The sequence below is a fragment of the Dendrobates tinctorius genome, unplaced genomic scaffold (assembly GCF_039654945.1).
Source record: "Dendrobates tinctorius isolate UK_male_01 unplaced genomic scaffold, ASM3965494v1 ptg000162l, whole genome shotgun sequence".
NCBI lineage: Eukaryota > Metazoa > Chordata > Amphibia > Anura > Dendrobatidae > Dendrobates > Dendrobates tinctorius.
In genome coordinates, this window is record NW_027361829.1 from 45434233 (window position 1) to 45454464 (window position 20232).

The window sequence follows — 20232 nt, forward strand, 5'->3', positions numbered from 1 at the left end:
GGACACCCAAAGCGCGTTTCGCTAGTTACAACTAGCTTTCTCAGTATTACTGCAATCTTTGAGGTCATCTTTGAGGTTATGGGGGGAACACTATAGTGGGAGGGAAATATGGATTGACATGGTTTGATCACCGCTGCACATTTCCCGGTTTTTGGTGTCCATTTGATCACATTGTTTGTCCATTTGATTACATTGTTTGTCCGTAAGGCACTTTAAGATTTTATCTTTTGTATGTGGCAATAAAGGATATTTATTTTATTTAAAACTCCTGTCGTTTTCTGGTTTTTCTGTTAGTCTACAGTGGAGTAATATAAGGCACTTATAGGGTGTGTGCACATCCGGTGCTTAGTTAATATGAGTCTGGTACATGCTTTGTTAAATGTCTAAATTCGCCAGTTGGAGGCGGTGTATCCAGCTGCACGTGTTTATTATTTAAATTCGCCCCACTGGAGGCGGTGTATCCATGGTCACGTGCGTCACATGGGTTCGCCTTGCGGTACTCGCTGCGTCCAGATACACGTGACCGTGACATGGGCAATAAAAATGAAAAAAAGCATATACAGAATGGGAGGAATAGGGCTAAGCAACAGCACATATGAAAAAGACTTGGGTATACTAATAGATCACAGACTGAATGAGTCAACAGTGTGATGCAGCAGCAAAAAAGGCAAATGCAATTCTAGGATGTATTGACAGAAGCCTACAGTCTAGATCACGTGAAGTCATTGCCCTCTACTCCTCTTTGGTCAGACCTCATCTGGAACACAGTGTCCAGTTTTGGGCACCACATTTTAAAAAAGACATCAACAAACTGGAGCAAGTTCAGAAAAGAGTGACCAGAATGGTGACCGATCTGCAAACCCTGTCTTATGAGGAAAGGTTGCAGGATTTGGGAATGTTTAGCTTGCAAAAGAGAAGACTGAGAGGAGACTTAATAGCTGCCTACAAATATCTCAAGGGCTGTCACATTGTTGAAGGATCATATTTATTCTCATTTGCACCAGGAAAGACTAGAAGCAATGGGATGAAACTGAATGGGAGGAGACACAGATTAGACATTAGAAAAAACTTTTTGACAGTTAGAATGATTATGAGTGGAACAGGCTGTCACGAGAGGTGGTGAGTTCTCCTTCAATAGAAGTCTTCAGAGGCTGGACAGACATCTGTCTGGGATGATTTAGTGAATCCTGCCTTGAGCAGGAGGTTGGACCAGATGGCCCAGGAGGTCCCTTCCAACTCTACGATTCTATGAGTCAAAAGGGACAAAAAAAAAAAAAAAAAAAGTGTCCCAGAAAGCCAGGGAGTGAAAACAGTTACCCTACAACCATCTGCGACTTCATTATCAGATGCCATATTTGCTTTTGGTGCCCCCCAACCACCTATTAACAAATTTAGTCATTTTTGTACCTTATCATTCAAGTCGTCTGGGCAAATTATCTATGCTTCACATCTTTGATTATTGGCTAGCCTAATTTATGTTAACAATTTTTAAATTGGTTAAACTGGCTCTTATACATATGTATATGCAGCTTATGGAGATGGGGAATGGCTATTTAACATTTTTGTGATATTAAGACTTTTTAATTAGATGGTCCATTCTGTCTAGCTCATTTTGCTCGTGTTAATAATAAATACAATTTTCTTGGGATTCATTACAAAGTGGAGTCTATTTCCCTTGCATGTAGCTTTGAGTCTTATCGCGCGTAGTACTCTTGTTGAACATGCTTGACTGACCCCAATATCTAGTAGGTAATGCCGGCCCCGCCTTCCACCCTTGTGTCAGAGTTACAGTAGCATTTAAATGGTTAACAGTAGCGATCAGAGCAAACGTGCGCTCTGATGTGCATGATTTTTGACCATCTGAATGTCCTCCTCCAGTAGGCGTATGCACCTGAAAAGGATGCATGGCACAACACACGTTCGCTCTACCATCTACCAGGTGTGGAGGGAGATCAGCTCCTAAGCAATCTCCTTACGCAGGCATCCCAGCAATAATAATGTATCTATACATCACTGTGTTAAAGGGTTAAAATCCATATTGGCATTCATGTGTCCAGTAGGCGGTCCTGCCAGTGATTGGCAGCCATCTCTCCATGCATAGTCATACAAGAAAACTGTCAGTGACTAGGCCTGCCCACTGGACTCATGCATTACAAATCACCAGGGAATTCAACAAATAAAATGCAAGTTTTAGATAAGGTTGGAGACACACTATCGCATAACATGACCAAGTGCTGTGTGCAAAACATTACATAGCACTTTGCCCAATAATAAACTGTGGCACAGCTCGGTGGCTCAGTGGTTAGCACTACAGCTTTGCAGCGCTCGAGTCCTGGGTTCAAATCCCACCAAGGACAACATCTGCAAGGAGTTTGTATGCTCTCCCTGTGTTTGCGTGGGTTTCCTCCCACGTTCCAAAGTGCAAACTGTAAAGCGCTGCAGAATATGTTGGCGCTATATAATGATGATGATGATTTGTGATTATTTTCTCATGCCGTTAAGTCCCGCTGTCAAACTCTTAGGCTGAGTTCACACGTGGCGTTTTTTTCGCGCTTCCACGGCGGTTTTAACCGCGCGATTTTGCAGTGAAAACGCGAAAAATAAGCATCCATGCATTCCTATGGGATTCCGCAATGCTGTGCTAATGCTGCGGTTTTTACAGTGGCGGAATCGCTTCGCGGTAAAAACCGCAGCATGCTCATTAATTTTGCGGAATCGCGGCGATCCCGCACCCATAGGAATGCATTGTTCCGCTTACTTCCTGCATGTGGCTGTGCACACCATGCGGAAAGTAAGCAGAACATTTGCGGATGGTACCCACGGTCCGGAGGAGAGGAGACTGTCCTCCAGGCTTTGGGTACCATATCCCTGTAAAAAATAGAATTTAAAATAAAAAATATTGTTATTCTTACCTTCCGACGTCCCGCGCAGCCTTCCCGCTTCTCTCCACGCTCTCGTTCCCAGTAATCCTTTGCGAAAATGCCCGCGATGACGTCTGTTCTCGCAGGATCGCGAAGTATCGCGGTCATTCGCGTGACGTCATCGCGAATCACCGCGATCCCGCGAGAACAGATGTCATCGCGGGCATTTTCGCAAAGGATTACTGGGAACGTCTGCGCGGGACGTCGGAAGGTAAGAATAACACCATTTTTTATTTTTTTTTACATTTTATCGTTTACTACTGATGCTGCATAGGCGGCCTCAGTAGTAAAAAGTTGGTCACACTTGTCAAACACTATGTTTGACGAGTGTGACCAAGCTGTCAATCAGTTCTCCAAGCGATGCTACAGATCGCTTGGAAAACGCTAGCATTTTGCAAGCTAAATACGCTTGCAAAATGCTAGTTTTTCCGCGGGAAAATCGCGGGAATTTAAAATGCGATTTTCCCGTGGAATGGAATTCCGGAATTCTCGCGGTAATTTCCGCGAAAGTTCCGGTACGTGTGAACTTAGCCTTAAGCCCTGCTACATATAGCACGAACAATCGCAGCTTCAAGTCTCTTAAGGGGACTATTAAATACAGTAAAAAGTGAAAAAGTTTAAAAAATATATATATAAAAAAAAAGCTAAAATCAAGTTGTTAAGTTCGCTACAACTTGAAAAAGGCATCTGCGGAAACGCGTAGTTTTAGGGGGTGAGGGGTTAATTTTTTGTCTTTATATCTAACATTTTTTGGATTCATTAAATATTGAGGATGTCTACTACTGTTTACTTCAACCAGGGCTGTGGAGTCGGTAAGCCACAGTTGCGACTCCGACTCCTGGATTTTATCAGGCTCCGACTCCGACTCCTTCATAAATGGCGAATTCATAACAACAAATTTACTGTTGTAAAATATTAAACATCGTGCTTATTCAGTTTCTCGCCATCATATAAGTAATCAGACCACTTAGAGCAAAAACTACATTTATTAGAATACAGTTAGAATATAGCAAATAACTTTTATAAACTTTTCTAAACTGTAAGTAAATATGCAATAAACACTTTTATGCAGTTAATAAGAAATCTATAAATTTGTCCTCAGAAAAAGTATTGCCTCTGTCAGATCCTCCTTCATGGATGCCCTCAAATCTGATCTAATTATTTTGAGAGCAGAGAACAACCTCTCTACACTAGCTTGTGTTGGTGGCAAAGCAGTAACCACTCGGGCAACATCTCTGACAATGTCAGGATACAGAAGAATTGCTTGTTGCACTGTTATTTTTGATGAACGGTCAAATTTCTCAATTTCTTTTAGTGCACATGAAAAATTCTGCTGAAATGTACTGGCTGTGTTCCTTGATGGGGATGACTTCTTCTATGCGGGAACGCTTTGCACGGTCCTTGTGATCCAAATATTTTTCAAAATTAAATTCTTCATCAGTTGATGATGAGGGTGAAGATGTGGCAGGACGAACAAATTCTTCTTGTACCTCCTGACTGTTCTGCAACCCTTTCATCCTTACTGCTATTTCAAACAGGCTTCTTTTCCTTTACTTAGCTGTTGATCATATAGAAGAATCCGATGCATTGGGTCTACATAAACAGCTGCCAAAAGAATGTTATTTTGTAATAGTAGCTCCTCTCTCCGTTTCATTGATGTAGCAATGCCACTTGCAATTAACCCTCCTCTTTGGGACAGGCGAAACATCAGGTTCTTCCACTCCTTTAAGAAAATACCTGGAGTTAAGTCCTCTGCTTGTAATTTTTTAGTCACTGTAAATGGGTGCTCTAGCAATTTTTCCAGCTCAGTCACCTGATTCCACTGACTTTCATTTAGCGTCAGTTGAGGGTTAGCCATGTCTACAAGAAAGGTTTTCAGTTCAACCAAGCGCTGAATCATTAAGTACTGCCCCATCGTGTGGCTTGATCAATAATTGCCCCTTTTCCAGCACGTCTCTTCAAAATTGAATCAACTTTAGGGGTTCTGGCAACAGTAGCCAATTTTCTCACCTTGCCAATCAGTGCAGCAGCATGTCCTTCTTGCAGACTGTTTCTTATAGCCAGCTGTAGCGTATGCACAACACAGCGCATGTGATGAATGAAAGAACATATTGGACACAGTTTCAACAAGATCATCTAAACTATCATGTTGCTGTTCATCTGAAGCAACTTCAGTTTGCTCCTCAGTTACAATACTGTGTTCCTCTATTTCAAACATTTCTGTGTCTGTGGACCCAGAATGTTCTTCTAGCTGCTGGTCACCATCATTACTCTCATTCATTAGCTTAATAGTACTTATCATATTTGAAGCATTGTCAGTTACGACAGAACTTGCTCTTTTTTAAGTTCATAGTCTTGCAGAACCTTTTTCACCAAGACCTGGAGAAACTCACTGGTGTGATGAGCTTTGGTGTCTTTTACTGCCAATGTCTTGGTAACTATTTCATTTTTGTCACAAACAAATCGGACATTGATGGCAAAATAGTTCACTCTGTGACGTGTGCAGGCATCCATTTTAAGAAGCAGAAAGCGTCCCTTGTTTTTTTTTTAAGTTCTTCCTTTTGTTTAAAAGCTTCTTCGATTACTAATTTTCTAATACTCTCTCTCTCTCCAGAGAAACACCAAGCTTGCAGGCCATTTCCCCACTCAGACACATAAAAGCTGGTCGTGAAAATAATGAAATAGGCACACTATCCTTTACAGCAAGCTCTATGATCTGTTTTTTAAATGTATCTACTGTCATTGTCACAGTAACTTTGTCACTGACAAAATATCTTGCAACTGATGGCTGCAAAGTTCTCTGCTCCTTTGTTTGGCTGGAAGAGCTGGGCACTGGTTCATTGGTTTGGATGCAGTCTTTCTCATCCACTGCTTTCAGTACTTCTGGATGAAAGCGCTGTAAATGTCTCTTTAGATTAGAAGCTCTGGTAGGAGCATTTTTATCTTTGCCTGAATATGCACTCATCTTGGCTTTACAGCATTTGTTTTCGTCTGGATCATTTGTCATACACTGACAGACATAATGTTTTCTATCTTGAGTGATGGTGAAATGTTCAAATACAGCTGATTTAATGTGATGCTTCTTTGACACTCAGGTTTTTAATTCTGCATTCACAATCCAAATGACAATTGTTTTTCCTAAAAACAATTGTACAAAATTATTGCCAGGTCGTACAACTGATATAGTGGTCAGTAATACTGTTATTATTCCTCATGTACTCACAGTTAACTGATGCAAAGTTTGTTGAAAGGATAATACTTCTTACAGTCTTCCTTTTCTGAGTAGCAGGCAGCTGTGAGATGCTTGGAAGACGCACACCTAGTATGATCTAGTCTAGAGGAGGAGCTTTACTACTAAGAATTTGCAACACATTTTCAGTTTCATACATTGTAAGTAGGGGGGTTGGGGCAGCATGAGGTTAACCAAGTATAAGATTAGATAAGGGCAGTGGAGAACAGTGACACAAGAAGTAAGAAATGTCTCTATCTCCAGCAGAACTGCTTATCACTGTTGTTCATAGTTTGATAGAACATATATATTTGAGTAACATTTAAAAAATTCATATGAAAGTTCAATTATGAAATATTAATACATTTTTTTTTTAAAGCTGGAGTCGGAGTCGGTACATTTCTACCGACTCCGACCAAAACTAACTCCGACTCCACAGCCCTGACTTCAACGCTCCCTGGAAACACTTTTCTTGCTTGATTACCAGTAGTGTGCTGGGAATTTATCAATACCCAAAACAAGGGCCAAGATTATTACAAGGCGTGCACTTTTTTTTTTTATAAAATCAGGTGCACCTCAGTATACAGACTAAGGCTATGTGTGTGCACACGTTGCAGAATTGCCGCGGAAATTTCCGCGAGAATTCCGTAATTCCATTCCGCGGGAAATATGCGAGAAAACCATTTTAATTCCAGCCTATTTCCTGTGGAAAAACTAGCGATTTGCAATCGTAATTAGCTTGCAGAATGCTAGCGTTTTCCAAGCGATCTGTAGCATCGCTTGGAAAACTGATGGGCCCATCTTTTTACTATTGAGGTTGCCTATCAGCATCAGTAATAAAAAGATCTAATGTTAAAAATAAAAAAAATCGTGTTTTTCTCACCTTCCGGCACCCCCGCAGTCGTTCCAGATCATCGCGATGCTCCCGGCAGGTCCCGTTCCCAGTGATGCATTGCGACAATGACCTTTGATGACGTTGCGGTCTTGCGAGACCGCTACGGTATCGCAAGACCGCGACGTCAAAGGTCATCGTCGCAATGCATCACTGGGAACGGGACACTGCCGGGAGCATCGCTGAGGCCGGGTGACGCTGCGAGGGACATCGGAAGGTGAGAATTTGACGATTTTTCTTTTTTAATTCTATTTTTTTACAGGGATATGGTGCCCAGAGCCTGGAGGAGAGTCTCCTCTCCTCCACACTGTGGGTACAAATGTTCTGCTTACTTTTTGCATGGTGGGCTCAGCCACATGCGGAAAGTAAAAGAAACATAACAGGGTGCATCCACTGTGTGAAACCTTTAAAACACAATTGTAATGGTGAGGCAAGGAGAGACTCACCTGATAGGGTTGTGAAACTTCGGTCACAAAACCTACAAACGCATGAAACAGCTGCTGCAGTCTGCACAGGGTCCAAGGACTTGTAAGTGAAGATGGCTTTAAGGTGCAATGATACACTGCACTGCTGTAGGTATAATTCAAGGAACTTTATTGGTGCCTACGCGTTTCCTGAGCTGCCCTGATGAAGTGAGCTGGGACAGCTCAGGAAACGTGTAGGCACCAATAAAGTTCCTTGAATTATACCTACAGCAGCGCAGTGTATCATTGCACCTTAAAGCCATCTTCACATGCGGAAAGTAAGCAGAACAATGCATTCCTGTGTGCGCTAATTTTCCCGCGATTCCGCACAAAGAATGAACATGCTGCGTATTTTTCCGCGATGCAATTCTGCCGCGGAAAAATCCGCAGCATTAGCACAGCATGTGCGGAATGCAATAGGATTGCGTGGGATGCTTTTTTTTTTTTGCGTTTTCGCTGCAAAATCACGAGCTTAATATCGCCACGAAAACGCAAAAAAAACGCTACGTGTGAACACAGCCTAAAGGTTTAGTCTTGATAAATCCCACTTTGTGCATATAAAATATTTTAAGCAGTGTCTAACATTTTACAACAGATATTTTTTTTTACCTTCTTCAGCCACTGTAGGAGGCTGATGATTTGTCTCTGTAAGGGGCTCTCTTGGTCTTTTGGATAGAGCTAGTGACCGTGCACCAGCTGTTGGTCTGTCTGCCATTTTCTTCTGCAGATTCTCTCTTCGGGCTCTCGTCCTTTCAAGCAATTTCTATTGATACATAAAAGAATATTACTATGAATGAAGAAAACTAAAAAAACACTTCATATCTTTAATAGCAAGTTGACCTATAAACATTGATCTAATATCCTACGGCCGTCCAGTGAGGATATGAAAAAATGTCACTATCTAGATTAGAGTAAAGGATTTTTAGATATTTTCCTCGTTTCTTCATGATTGGATTCTTTTTCTTTAAAAAAAAAAAAAAAATAGTTTTCCAGGAATTAAACAAATTAAGGAAATGATGTTCAAAATAAAACACTTAATTAGCAATTCACAATTGTTTTAAAGGGACAGAATTACTGTTCAAGTAGAGGAGTTCAGTATACCATTGGAGTAGCCAAACATGCACCGGTCGGTCCATCTACTTATTTTCTGTCGGCTCTGCCTCCATAAAGTTAGAGCTATCAAACAGGGGGTGGAGATAGAAGGAAAACAAGCAAGTAGGAAGGTGCACTTAAAGGTTTGTCCCCGCTGTGAACAGTTATTCTGTGCAGACTACCTTTAAAATGGAGGCTGCCTTGTTACATTGACAGAAACCTGTCGAAGAATATGATCTGTAGATAATGTATACAACGTGCAGTCATTCAAAAAGGATGGACAGCAGTGTAAAAAGAAGCTGATCACATCAGCATCCCTGAAATATCCAGTGCTATATCAGATAGACAGAATGGACCGCAGTGTGAGCAGGCTCTCCTTAGAGCAGAACCCCTAGTATTTTCATTCAATATTACATCAGATAAAGGGGGCAGCAGTGTTAGGGTACCGTTACACCTAGCGACTCACCACGATCCCGAAGCGCCGCAGGAAGTGGACGACGAGGAATGATCCAGCAGCTTCTCGCGCGATCAGCGATAACCAGCGGGGGAGTCGGTCGGAGGTAAGAATCACATGCAGCGATATCGCTAGTAATATCGCTGCAACGTCACAAAATCGGTGACTTTACAGCGATATTGCTAACGATATCGCAGTGTGTAACGGGGGCTTTAGAAGCCAGCTTCTCACCTCAGCACCCCTGGTATGTTCAGTATAAGATCAAAATATCCACTGCCAGTTAAACTTCCTACACAATAAGGGGGGGGCTTCATCCGGCATCTACAGTATCGAGTCCTCCTGATGAACCGTGATAACGGGGAAACGCGTCGGGGTGTCCTCAACTCATGCCAAGTCCTATTATAATTTGCTCTATATTGTTGTTTCTATCTATGCTATAACGCTACTGTGTAGAGCTGCTATATGAGGATCTGCTAGATAGCATAAATTGAGGACACCCCACAAATGCTAAGTTCTATTACATCTTGGGCTATATGCTCTTTTTATGCTATAATGTTTTTGTTCAGAGCTGGTGTATGAGGATCTGCCATTGTCCATTGTGTGGACAGATTTTGCATGGTGTTTAGGAGAATTTGTATTGTTTACTTGCTCTTGTGCTGCCAGACACAGAGCAACCTATGATATGTTATATATAGTTTTATAAGAATCTATCCTTTTCATTTCTTCCCTTCACTTTATTGTTTTCCCACCTATAGTGATAGGGATATATCAGGGAAGAGAGGGACAGTCCACGCTGAGTGGGGGCACCAAATCGTTTTCTTAGGGTGCCAACCTCCACAGGAAGGAGTAAGACTAGGTGTATTGTAGGGTCTTGGCAGGCAGGTGTATTGGTCTAGTATTGTTTTTGCATCAATTGGTTTACGTGCTTTTATACACTGGGTTAGGTGTTTTTGTTTTTTTTAAGGATGAAATATTAAAAATCTGCCTTTAAAAGGAGATTTACGTTCACTATATGATATTTTCTTTGGTATATTTTCTTAAAAGTTAATAGCTTAAGTTTGTCCAGGGGGTGACTGATTCCCTTCCCTTTAAAGAGGACACATTACCTTTTTATCATAGGCAGCAAAGTAAATACAAATTATTATATATATATATATATATATATATATATATATATATATATATATATATATATATATATATACACACACACACATACATACATACACACACACACACACTTTACATTTTAAAAGTTACAAGACGGAAAAGGGCCAATGCAAAAGTTTGGGCATCCATTGAGATTTGTGTGCTCAGATACCTTTGGTTTCAAACCTTAGCCAGTTAGGATTATGGCTTGCTTAGCATCTTAAATTAGGAAAGACCAGATTATGCAAATTTCCCAGTTTTATAAAAACCCAGCCTTCTGTAATCTTGTGCAAAAACACATCAGCCATGGCTTCTTCTAAACAGTTGCCTAACACTCTGAAGATGAAAATGGTAGAGGCATGCAAAGCATAAGGCTATGAGATAGCAAACCGTTTTCAAATTGCCATTTACTTGGTTTGAAATGTAATTAAGAAATGGCAATTACCAGGAACAGTGGAAGTCAAAATGATGTCTGAACGACCAAGCAAAATTTCACTGATCGCCTCGTAGGATTGCTAGAGGCAAATCAAATCCCTCGCTTAACTGCAAAAGACCTTCAGAAAGATTTAGCAGACTCTGGAGTTGTGGTATATTGTTCTTCTGTTCATTGGCACCTGCACAAATAAGGCCATCATGCAAAAGTCATCAGAATAAAAGCTCTCCTGCATCCTCACCATACAATTCAGAGTCAGAAGTTTGCAAAAAATAGAATCAGACTTACCAGTAATTAAGTTTCTAGTAACCCACCATGACAGCACACCGGAGGATGTTACCCCTTTCCTAATAGGGACGGGAAATATCAAAGAATAACCTCTCCCACATTCTCCCCCCTCAGTCTTATCATAAAGGACCACAGGAGAAGAAATGCTTCAAATTATATTTTATTCTCTTTGTCTTAGAAGAACAAAAAATTAAGCAAAAGGGAGGCATTTACCTGTGCTGTCATGATGGGTTACTGGAAATCGAATTACCGATATGTCTAAGGCTGTGTGCACACGATGCGGATATCCAGCGGATCCACAGCAGATTTTTCCGTGCAGAAACGCTGCATATCCGCATTGTGATGTACAGTAGCAATAAAATGAATGGAAAAAAAAACGCTGTGCAGACGCTGCGAATTTTTCCACGCGGTTTTCCTGCGGTACAAAATCCGCAGCATGTTACTTTTGTGCAGTTTTCCATCTCCCCTGTCTCCAAATCCGCAGGGGGGAATCCGCAGTGGAAAACCACAGGAAAAAATGGAAGAAATCCGCTGGAAAAATGCAGGTCATTTGACCTGTGGATTTCTTCAATTCTGCGCGGAAAAATCCGCAGGGCTAAAAAGTCCATCTGCACTCAGCCTAATTCTATTTTCTCTAGTAACCACCCATGACAGCACACCGGAGCAGTACCCAAGAGTAATGTTTAGGGAGGAACTATAGCTCGGAGGACTTTTCTCCCGAAGGCCAAGTCCTCTTCCGACATCGGATCTAGCCTGTAAAGCTTAGAGAACCTATGGACCGAGGACCAGGCAGCAGCTCTGCATATCTGCTTGATGGAGGCACTAGCATTCTCGGCCCAGGAGACAGATGTTGCTCTCGTAGAGTGAGCCATAAATATCTATGGTGGTGGAAGGAGTTGGACATGATTTGCCTCAGAAATTGCTTGCTTGATCCAGTTGGTGATCATGGATCTTCTTCCCCTTATTCTGTCCTCGAAAGTGAATAAACAGGTTTTGGTCCTTCCTAGTTTTTTCCGTCACCTGAAGATAATGGAGTACCGTTCTCCAAATGTCCAAAGTGTGGAACTGTTCTTCCTTATTTCCCAGCTCTTGGTAGGAGGAGGGACAAATTATTTCCTGAAATTTGTGAAACTCTGAGACCACTTTGGGAAGAAATGACGGATGCAGACACAGAATAATTTGGTCCTTTAAGATTTTCATGTATGGTTCGTTGATTGAGAGCACTTGTAATTCACCTATTCTCCTGGCTGTAGTTATTGCTACCAGGAAGGTCTCCTAAAGGTGGAAGTGTGAGCCCCTTCAGGACCACATTGGGGTCCCAGGAAGGTACCAAATATGTAGCTCTTGGACATATGCGAGATGCTGCCATCATAAACCTAATCCATCAGTGGTCAGCTAACGTCCGGTCAAAATATGAGCTTAGAGCCGCCACCTGGACATTGAAGGTGCTAGTTCCGAGACCCTTCTATAGCCCTTCTTGCAGAAAATCTAGGAACCATGCCAAGTTCGGTTGGTGCAGGTTAGGTTGTTCGGGTGCACTCCATGAGATAAAGGTCTTCCATATCTATTATCATATTGAGTTTGTTACTGCCTTTCTGTAGAGTCCTAATGACCTTTTCTGAAAAAACCTCTGGTCTTCACGATTGAGAACTCAGAAGCCAGGCACTCAGATGTAACCTTTCGAATTCCGGATGGAAGCTTGGCCCCTGGTGGAGGAGGCTTCTGACTGGGGGTAGCTCCATCGGTCCCTCTACACTGAAGCAGGAAAGGGTACCAAACCAACTTCTTTTGGATCAGAATGGTGCTACCAAGATTATCTTGAGCTTTTCCAACCTTATTTTTTGTAGAACCCTTGGTAGGATTGGTAATGGAGGGAAGGCACAAGCCAGTCTGAATCTCCATGGGTGGGCTAACACATCTACACCTAGGCAGTGATCGGCTAGATTTAGTGAAAAATATTTATCCACATTTGCGTTCTGTCCACTTGCAAAGAGATCTACATCTGGATGGGCCCACCTTCTGGTCATTATCTGAAAGACCTCCGAGACTAGACTCCATTCCCCTCAATGAATTTCTGTTCTACTCAAAAAAACAGCTTGCATGTTTACCGCACCCTTTATATGGAGAGCGGACAGGAAGAGGTGTTCTTCGGACCACGAGAATATTCTGGCCGATATTGCTTTCAGGTTCTTGTGCCTTGTACTTCCTTGATGACGAAGGTGGGCAACTGTTGTCATGTTGTCCGAGTATATTTTGACATGGGTTTCCTGTACTAGGGCTACTGCGGTCCCGAGTACCTCCTCTACTGCCTTCAGTTACCTGAAGTTTGAGGATCGTTGGCTTATTTCATTTCACCAGCATCCCTGGAATACACGCTGGGAGACCATGGCTCCCCATCCTTTCCCACTGGCGTCTACTTTCATAGTGATCACTGGGTCATGCGTCCAGGGAACCCCTCAGCTCAAATTCTTTGTTTTTAGCCACCATGTCAACGAGGTCTTTATGCGAGGCGGCATCCGGATCTTCTTGTCCAAGGATTCTGGGGATCCGTCCCAGTTTGTCAGGATGTGTGTCTGAAGCGTTCTGGTGTGTGCTTGTGCCCATGCTACCATCTGGATGAAGGATGTCATGGATCCAAGAATCGACATGGCCCATCTTAATGACACCACCTTCTTGCTCTGTAGTATCTTTATCTTTGATTTTAACAAGATCTGTTTTTGTTGGGGCAAGAAAGATGTTTGGCTGTGCGAGTCTAGTAGGACTCCCAAGAATGTCTGCTGTTGCAACAACTATATCTAACTTCTTGAGGTTCACTATCCAGCCTAGAGACGATAAGATCTGGGGCGTCATCTGTAGATGTTTCGATAGCATGGGCACTGAAGGAGCCACCCACAAGAAATAGTCGAGGTATGGAGCTATGCATATGTGCTGACCTCTGGATGTATGCCGTGACCTCTGACATGATCTTTGTGAAGATCCGTGGGGCCGACGATAGACCGAATGGGAGGACGTTGAACTGAATGGACTATGTGCTCTCCCTGGACAATTGCGAATCTTAAAAATTTCCGATAAGTTGGATGGATCGGGATGTGGTAATATGCATCCTGTAGGTCTATTGTCGCCATGACACAATCCTGCCCTATCAGAGGTACTGCTGAGCTGACAGATTCCATCTCGAATCTTCTGTATGTTATGTAACCATTTAGGGGTTTTTGCTTCTTTTATGGGGAACAGGATTGAGTAATGTCCCCTGTCCCATTCCAGGACTATGGAGACTACCTTTGTAGACAATAATAATCTTTATTTTGATATAGCGCTAATATATTCCACAGCGCTTTACAGTTAGCACACATTTTCATCACTGTCCCCGATGGGGCTCACAATCTAAATTCCCTATCAGTATGTCTTTGGAGTGTGGGAGGAAACCGGAGTGCCCGGAGGAAACCCAAGCAAACACGGGGAGAACATACAAACTCCTTGCAGATGTAGGCCCTTCACTCCTGCTATCAAGGTGGACTGTAACTATGGAGAGGAGCGTTGAGTTGTTTTTATTGTTTTTGGAGGACATGAATCAAAACTCTATCTTTATTCCTTCCCTGACTGATGTTATAGTCCATTGATCTGAACAGATCTTATGCCACTGTGGAAGGAAGTTTGAGATGTGACCTCCTACTGTGTTGGCGTCACGGCTTATTTGGTCTGTGGGAGTGGGGAAGAAAAAGATTTCTGCCTTTTCCCCCTTTCAAGTAGCTAAAGCGACCCGATTTGCCCTTCCCCTTGTACTGAGGTGTATGCGCTTGCTGGGGGAGAAAGGGCCTTTTCCAACTATTCTTAGGTTCAGGTAAGGTCTACTTTTATCCGAAGAAGCCTTCTCTAACAGCTCGTCGAGGGTCGGACCAAACATGTATATTTCCCTTTGAAGGGGATAGAACACAACTTCATTTTTGAAGTCACGTCCCCGCTCCAGGATCTTAGCCAGAGTGCTCATCTCACATAGTTTGATGACCCTGACAATGTTGCTGCCACTCTTACAGATTCTGCAGGGGCATCTGCCAAAAACCCCGTTGTGTTCTGGAGGAGAGGTAGAGAAGCTAGGATGTCCCCTCTCTGGGAGTACCCGTGGGCAGGAGTTCCTACAGCTTCCCCAGCCAATGGTACATCGATTGGGCCACACCGGTAGATGTGGCATTGGTATTTAATAAAGATGCCGAGGTTTCCTATGATTTCTTCAGTAGACCATCCATCTTGCGTTCTAGAGTGTCTCAACTGTGAGGCACCCTCAAATGGTAGTGTTTTTTTTTTTTTAAGCTACCCGCACAATCTGGACGTCGACCTTTGGAATCTCTGACCAGCGTGATGCCGTTTCTTTGTCCACAGGGAACCTGTCCTTTATCTCCGCCGTAACGGTTAGCCTCTTTTCTGGGGATTCCCACTCCTCTAGCACTAGGCCCAGATGTTTACATGAATGGGACACCACCAGGTCCCAGATGTACATATGAATGGGAAATACCTGCTTCTTCCTAGAACGGAGACCCCTGAACATTTCTTGTCCCGTCTGGGCAGTCTTCTCCTCAAAAATCAATGGTCTACTATATCACCTGAGGAGAAATAATATCTCTCCTGTTGAGTCTAGGATTATTTCGCCTTCTTCCAGAGGTTCGTCTGGGATTGACGTATCATCCAGAGAGTCATCATTCCCTTCCGCCTTTAGATTAAGCTTCCTCCTTATTGCTTCTGGAGGGACACTAGGAGAGGGCGCTGGCTGGGAAAAAGCAGCCAGGGAGGTTTTTATCCCCTATCGGATTAGGCCCTTAATTTCTTTCATCAAGAATGGTTGCACTTCCCTGATGACCTTCTCGGTGCACTCTGCATAATGTCTTATGCGAAGAAGCCAGCTTTTTTTGTACAGACTGCACATCTCCGTGAAGGCTTGGACTTGCTTCCTGGTGCAGGTTCCTTGTTCCCCTACAAGTAGAGGGGAGAAGGAATAATAAGGCCTTAAATGACATCTCCATGCTGCTACCACACGGTGGTCCTACCTTAGATGTCTTCCTTGTCCAGGGCTCTCACATGGGTGACTGGACTTCCACCACCTGTCCTCTGATTAATCAGCTAATCAGAGGACCTCCTCTCTCTCTGTGTGTGTGTGTGTGTGTGTGTTGGGGCCCGCCGACACCATCTGCACTGTGTTACTTATGCGTTCCAGCGTGGAATGCAAGAATCTCTGTGCTGAAGCCGGCGTGTGACGTCACCTCCTGCCGCCAGAATCAGACCTGGAAGTTCTAACGCATGCGCGCCCAGCTCGACACGCTGCCTGGATCCACACACCAAAGGAGAGGAGGCTGGAGAGCTCCGAGAGGCCTCCTACCGAAGAATCCCCCAACAGACCTTACCTAAAGTGCAGACTGGAGGGGAGTCCTGAGACAGAAGCAGTGCTTGGGGAGGAGAGGAAAGTCTGCTCCCCGGCTTGAATTAATTTCCCCCCTGATGACTGTTGCAGACACAGCACACCGAGGATGACCTCTTCATCCATAGTAAGAACAGGAAAGAACACTGAGGGAGAGGATATTTAACCTCTACTATTAGGAAAGGGGTAACATCCTCCGGTGTGCTGTTGTGGGGGGTTACTAGAGAAAAACATCTAAACAATCCTAATGCATTTTGGAAACAAGTCCTGTGGACAGATGAGGTTAAAATAGAACTCTTTGGCCAGAATGATGAAAGGTATGTGTGGATAAAAAAGGACACAGATTCTCAGGGAAAGAACATCGCGGCAACCATCAAGCATGAGGGTGGATTAATCATGCTCTGAGGTTGTGTTGCAGCCAGTGGCACAAAGAACATTTCACAGGTAGAGGAAGAATGTATTCAATTAAATTTCAACAAATTCTTGATGCAAACATAACACCATCTGTAAAAAAAGCTGAAGTTGAAAAGAAAATGGCTTCTATAAATGGATAATGGTTAGTGATGAGCGAACCTGATCAGATAAAGTGTTATCCGAGCATCTTTGGCATGCTCGAATAGTACATTCAAGTTCCAGTGGCTGCATATTTTGTAGCTTTTAAGACAGTCGCAACACATGTGGTGATTGCCTGTTTGTTATCTGAGCACTTTCACTCATCACTAATAATGATATTAAACACACGTTAAAATCCACAAAAGACTACCTCAAAAGGCTCATGCTGAAGGTTTTACAATTGCCCTCACAGTCCCCTGATCTGATTATTATTGAAAATTTGTGGCTAGACCTCAAGATAGCAGTGGCAGCAATACGACCTAAGAATCTCACAGAACTGGAAGAATTTTGCAAGGAAGAATGGATGAAAATACCTAAAAAAAAACTGAAACACTCCTCTTGCTACAAACAGTGTTTACAAGCTGTGATACTTTCAGAAAGGAGGTGCTACTAGATACTAACCATGCAGGGTGCTCAAACATTTGAAATGGCCTATTTTCCATTTTATCATTTTTAAAATGTAAGAGATAAAATATATTTTTGGGCTAGAATACAAAAGGAAATGTGTCATCTTTAACGAGATCATGTTCAACTTGCTATTGCTTTACAGTTTACAATAACAGTAATTTTGACCAGGGGTGCCTAAAAGTTTACATGTCACTGTGCATGTTTTAAAGTTATTTTTTACATATACAGTGTCTTGTGAAAGTATTCGGCCCCCTGGAACTTTTCAACCTTTTCCCACATATCATGCTTCAAACATAAAGATACCAAATTAAATTTTTGGTGAAGAATCAACAAAAAGTGGAACACAATTGTGAAGTTGAACGAAATTTATTGGTTATTTTAAATTTTTGTGGAAATTCAAAAACTGAAAAGTGGGGCATGCAATATTATTCGGCCTCTATCTTTGTTGTGCCATCTTTTGCTGCGATTACAGCTGCAAGTCGCTTGGAGTAGGTGTCTATCAGTTTTGTACATCGAGAGATTGAAATTCTTGCTCATTCGTCCTTGGCAAACAGCTCGAGCTCTTTCCACAGATTCTCGATTGGATTCAGGTCTGGACTTTGACTTGGCCATTCTAACACCTGGATACGTTTATTTGTGAACCATTCCATTGTAGATTTTGTTTTATGTTTGGGATCATTGTCTTGTTGGAAAGACAAATCTCCGTCCCAGTCTCTGGTCTTTTGCAGACTCCAACAGGTTTTCTTCAAAAATGGTCCTGTATTTGGCTCCATCCATCTTCCCATCAATTTTAACCATCTTCCCTGTCCCTCGTGAAGAAAAGCAGGCCCAAACCATGATGCTGCCACAATGTTTGACAGTGGGGATGGTGTGTTCAGGGTGATGAACTGTGTTGCCTTTACACCAAACATATCGTTTGGCATTGTTGCCAAAAAGTTCGATTTTGGTTTCATCTGACCAGAGCACCTTCTTCCACATGTTTGGTGTGTCTCCCAGGTGGCTTGTTGCAAACTTTAAATTACACTTTTTATGGATATCTTTGAGAAATAAATGGCTTTCTTCTTGCTACTCTTCCATAAAGGCCAGATTTGTGCAGTGCACAACTGATTGCTGCCTATGGACAGACTGTCCCAACTCAGCTGTAGATCTCTGCAGTTCATCCAGCGTGATCATGGCCTCTTGGCTGCATCTCTGATCAGTCTTCTCCTTGTTTGAGATGAAAGTTTAGAGGGACGGCCGGGTCTTGGTAGATTTGCAATGGTATGATACTCCTTCCATTTCAATATGATCGCTTGCACAGTGCTCCTTGGGATGTGTAAAGTTTTGGAAATCATTTTGTATCAAAATCCGGCTTTAAACTTCTCCACAACAGTATCACAGACCTGCTTGTTGTGTTCCTTGGTCTTCATGATGCTCTCTGTGCTTCAAACAGAACCCTGAGACTATCACAGAGCAGGTGCATTTATACGGAGACTTGATTACACATAGGTGGATTATATTTATCATCATTAGTCATTTAGGACAACATTGGATCATTCAGAGATCCACAATGAACTTCTGGAGTGAGTTCGCTGCACTGAAAGTAAAGGGGCTGAATAATATTGCACGCCCCACTTTTCAGTTCTTGAATTTCCACAAAAAATTAAAATAACCAATAAATTTCATTCAACTTCACAATTGTGTCCCACTTGTTGTTTATTCTTCACCAAAAATGTACATTTGGTATCTTTATGTTTGAAGCATGATACGTGGGAAAAGGTTGAAAAGTTCGAGGGGGCCAAATACTTTCGCAAGGCACTGTACATAAAGCAGTTACTACAGGGAATCTGTCATATTTGACATCTAAACTTAATATGGGCATATAGGTTATAGACTGCTGAAAACAGTCTTCCCTGTGTCTCATATCAGATGTGTTGTTGTTGATAAATCATCTTTTATCACTTTATATAAATGACCTCTTCCAGGCAATGGGAAGGATGTTGCCTGGAAGATGATTCCGCATCCAGAGCTTATTTTACATGAAAGAGGAGATACCAGTTTGATGTGTAATGGTTACCAGTGTTATCTTACCATTATGGAGTGTCTCTGCTCTCCTGATCTCACTGCAGAGCTGTGTGTGATTATGCCTGACATATCTGCAGGGTTCCTCTCAGCTTCAATATAAGGTTGTGTGCCCATGATCAGGAAAACAGGATTTTTGGGTTGCTTACCGTAAAATCTGTTTCTCGGAGCCTTCATTGGGGGACACAGAGACCATGGGTGTATGCTGCTGCCACTAGGAGGCTGACACTATGCACAAAAAAAAGGTTAGCTCCTCCTCCGCAGTGTACACCCCACCGACCGGCAGGAAGTTCCTCAGTTAGTGAGAAAGCAGTAGGAGAAGTAACAGAATAGATTGAAAACAGAACAGACAACTCAAACCAACCAACATAACAGGAGTTGTAGAACATGGGAGGGTGCTGTGTCCCCCAATGAAGGCTCCGAGAAACAGATTTTACGGTAAGCAACCCAAAAATCCTGTTTGCTCGTTCGCCTTATTGGGGGACACAGAGACCATGGGACGTCCCAAAGCAGTCCCTGGGGTGGGAAAAACAAACTTCCATCAGGCCAGCGGACTCACTACCGCAGCCTGCAGGATCCTTCTACCTAGGCTGGCATCCGCCGAAGCGTAGGTATGGACCTTGTAGAATTTCACAAACGTGTGAACCGATGACCAGGTTGCAGCTTCGCAAAGCTGCAGGGCGGAAGCTCTGTGACATACCGCCTAGGAAGCACCCACTGCCCGGGTAGAGTGCGCTCTAATTCCCAGAGGGACCACTCGATGTTTGACCCGGTAGGCCTCCAAAATTGCCGATCTGATCCAGCGAGCAATAGTAGCTTTGG

At 42.9% G+C, this 20232-nt stretch overlaps 1 protein-coding gene across 1 annotated transcript in view; it reads right to left on the bottom strand.

The window, feature by feature from the left end:
* Nucleotides 1–20232, bottom strand: part of ANLN (anillin, actin binding protein) — a 120584-nt gene that overhangs the window by 85704 nt on the left and 14648 nt on the right. Inside the window, exon 2 of the mRNA XM_073549992.1 lies at nucleotides 8116–8269. Within this exon, the coding sequence (XP_073406093.1) occupies nucleotides 8116–8269 (154 nt within the window). The remainder of the gene's footprint in view (nucleotides 1–8115; nucleotides 8270–20232) is intronic.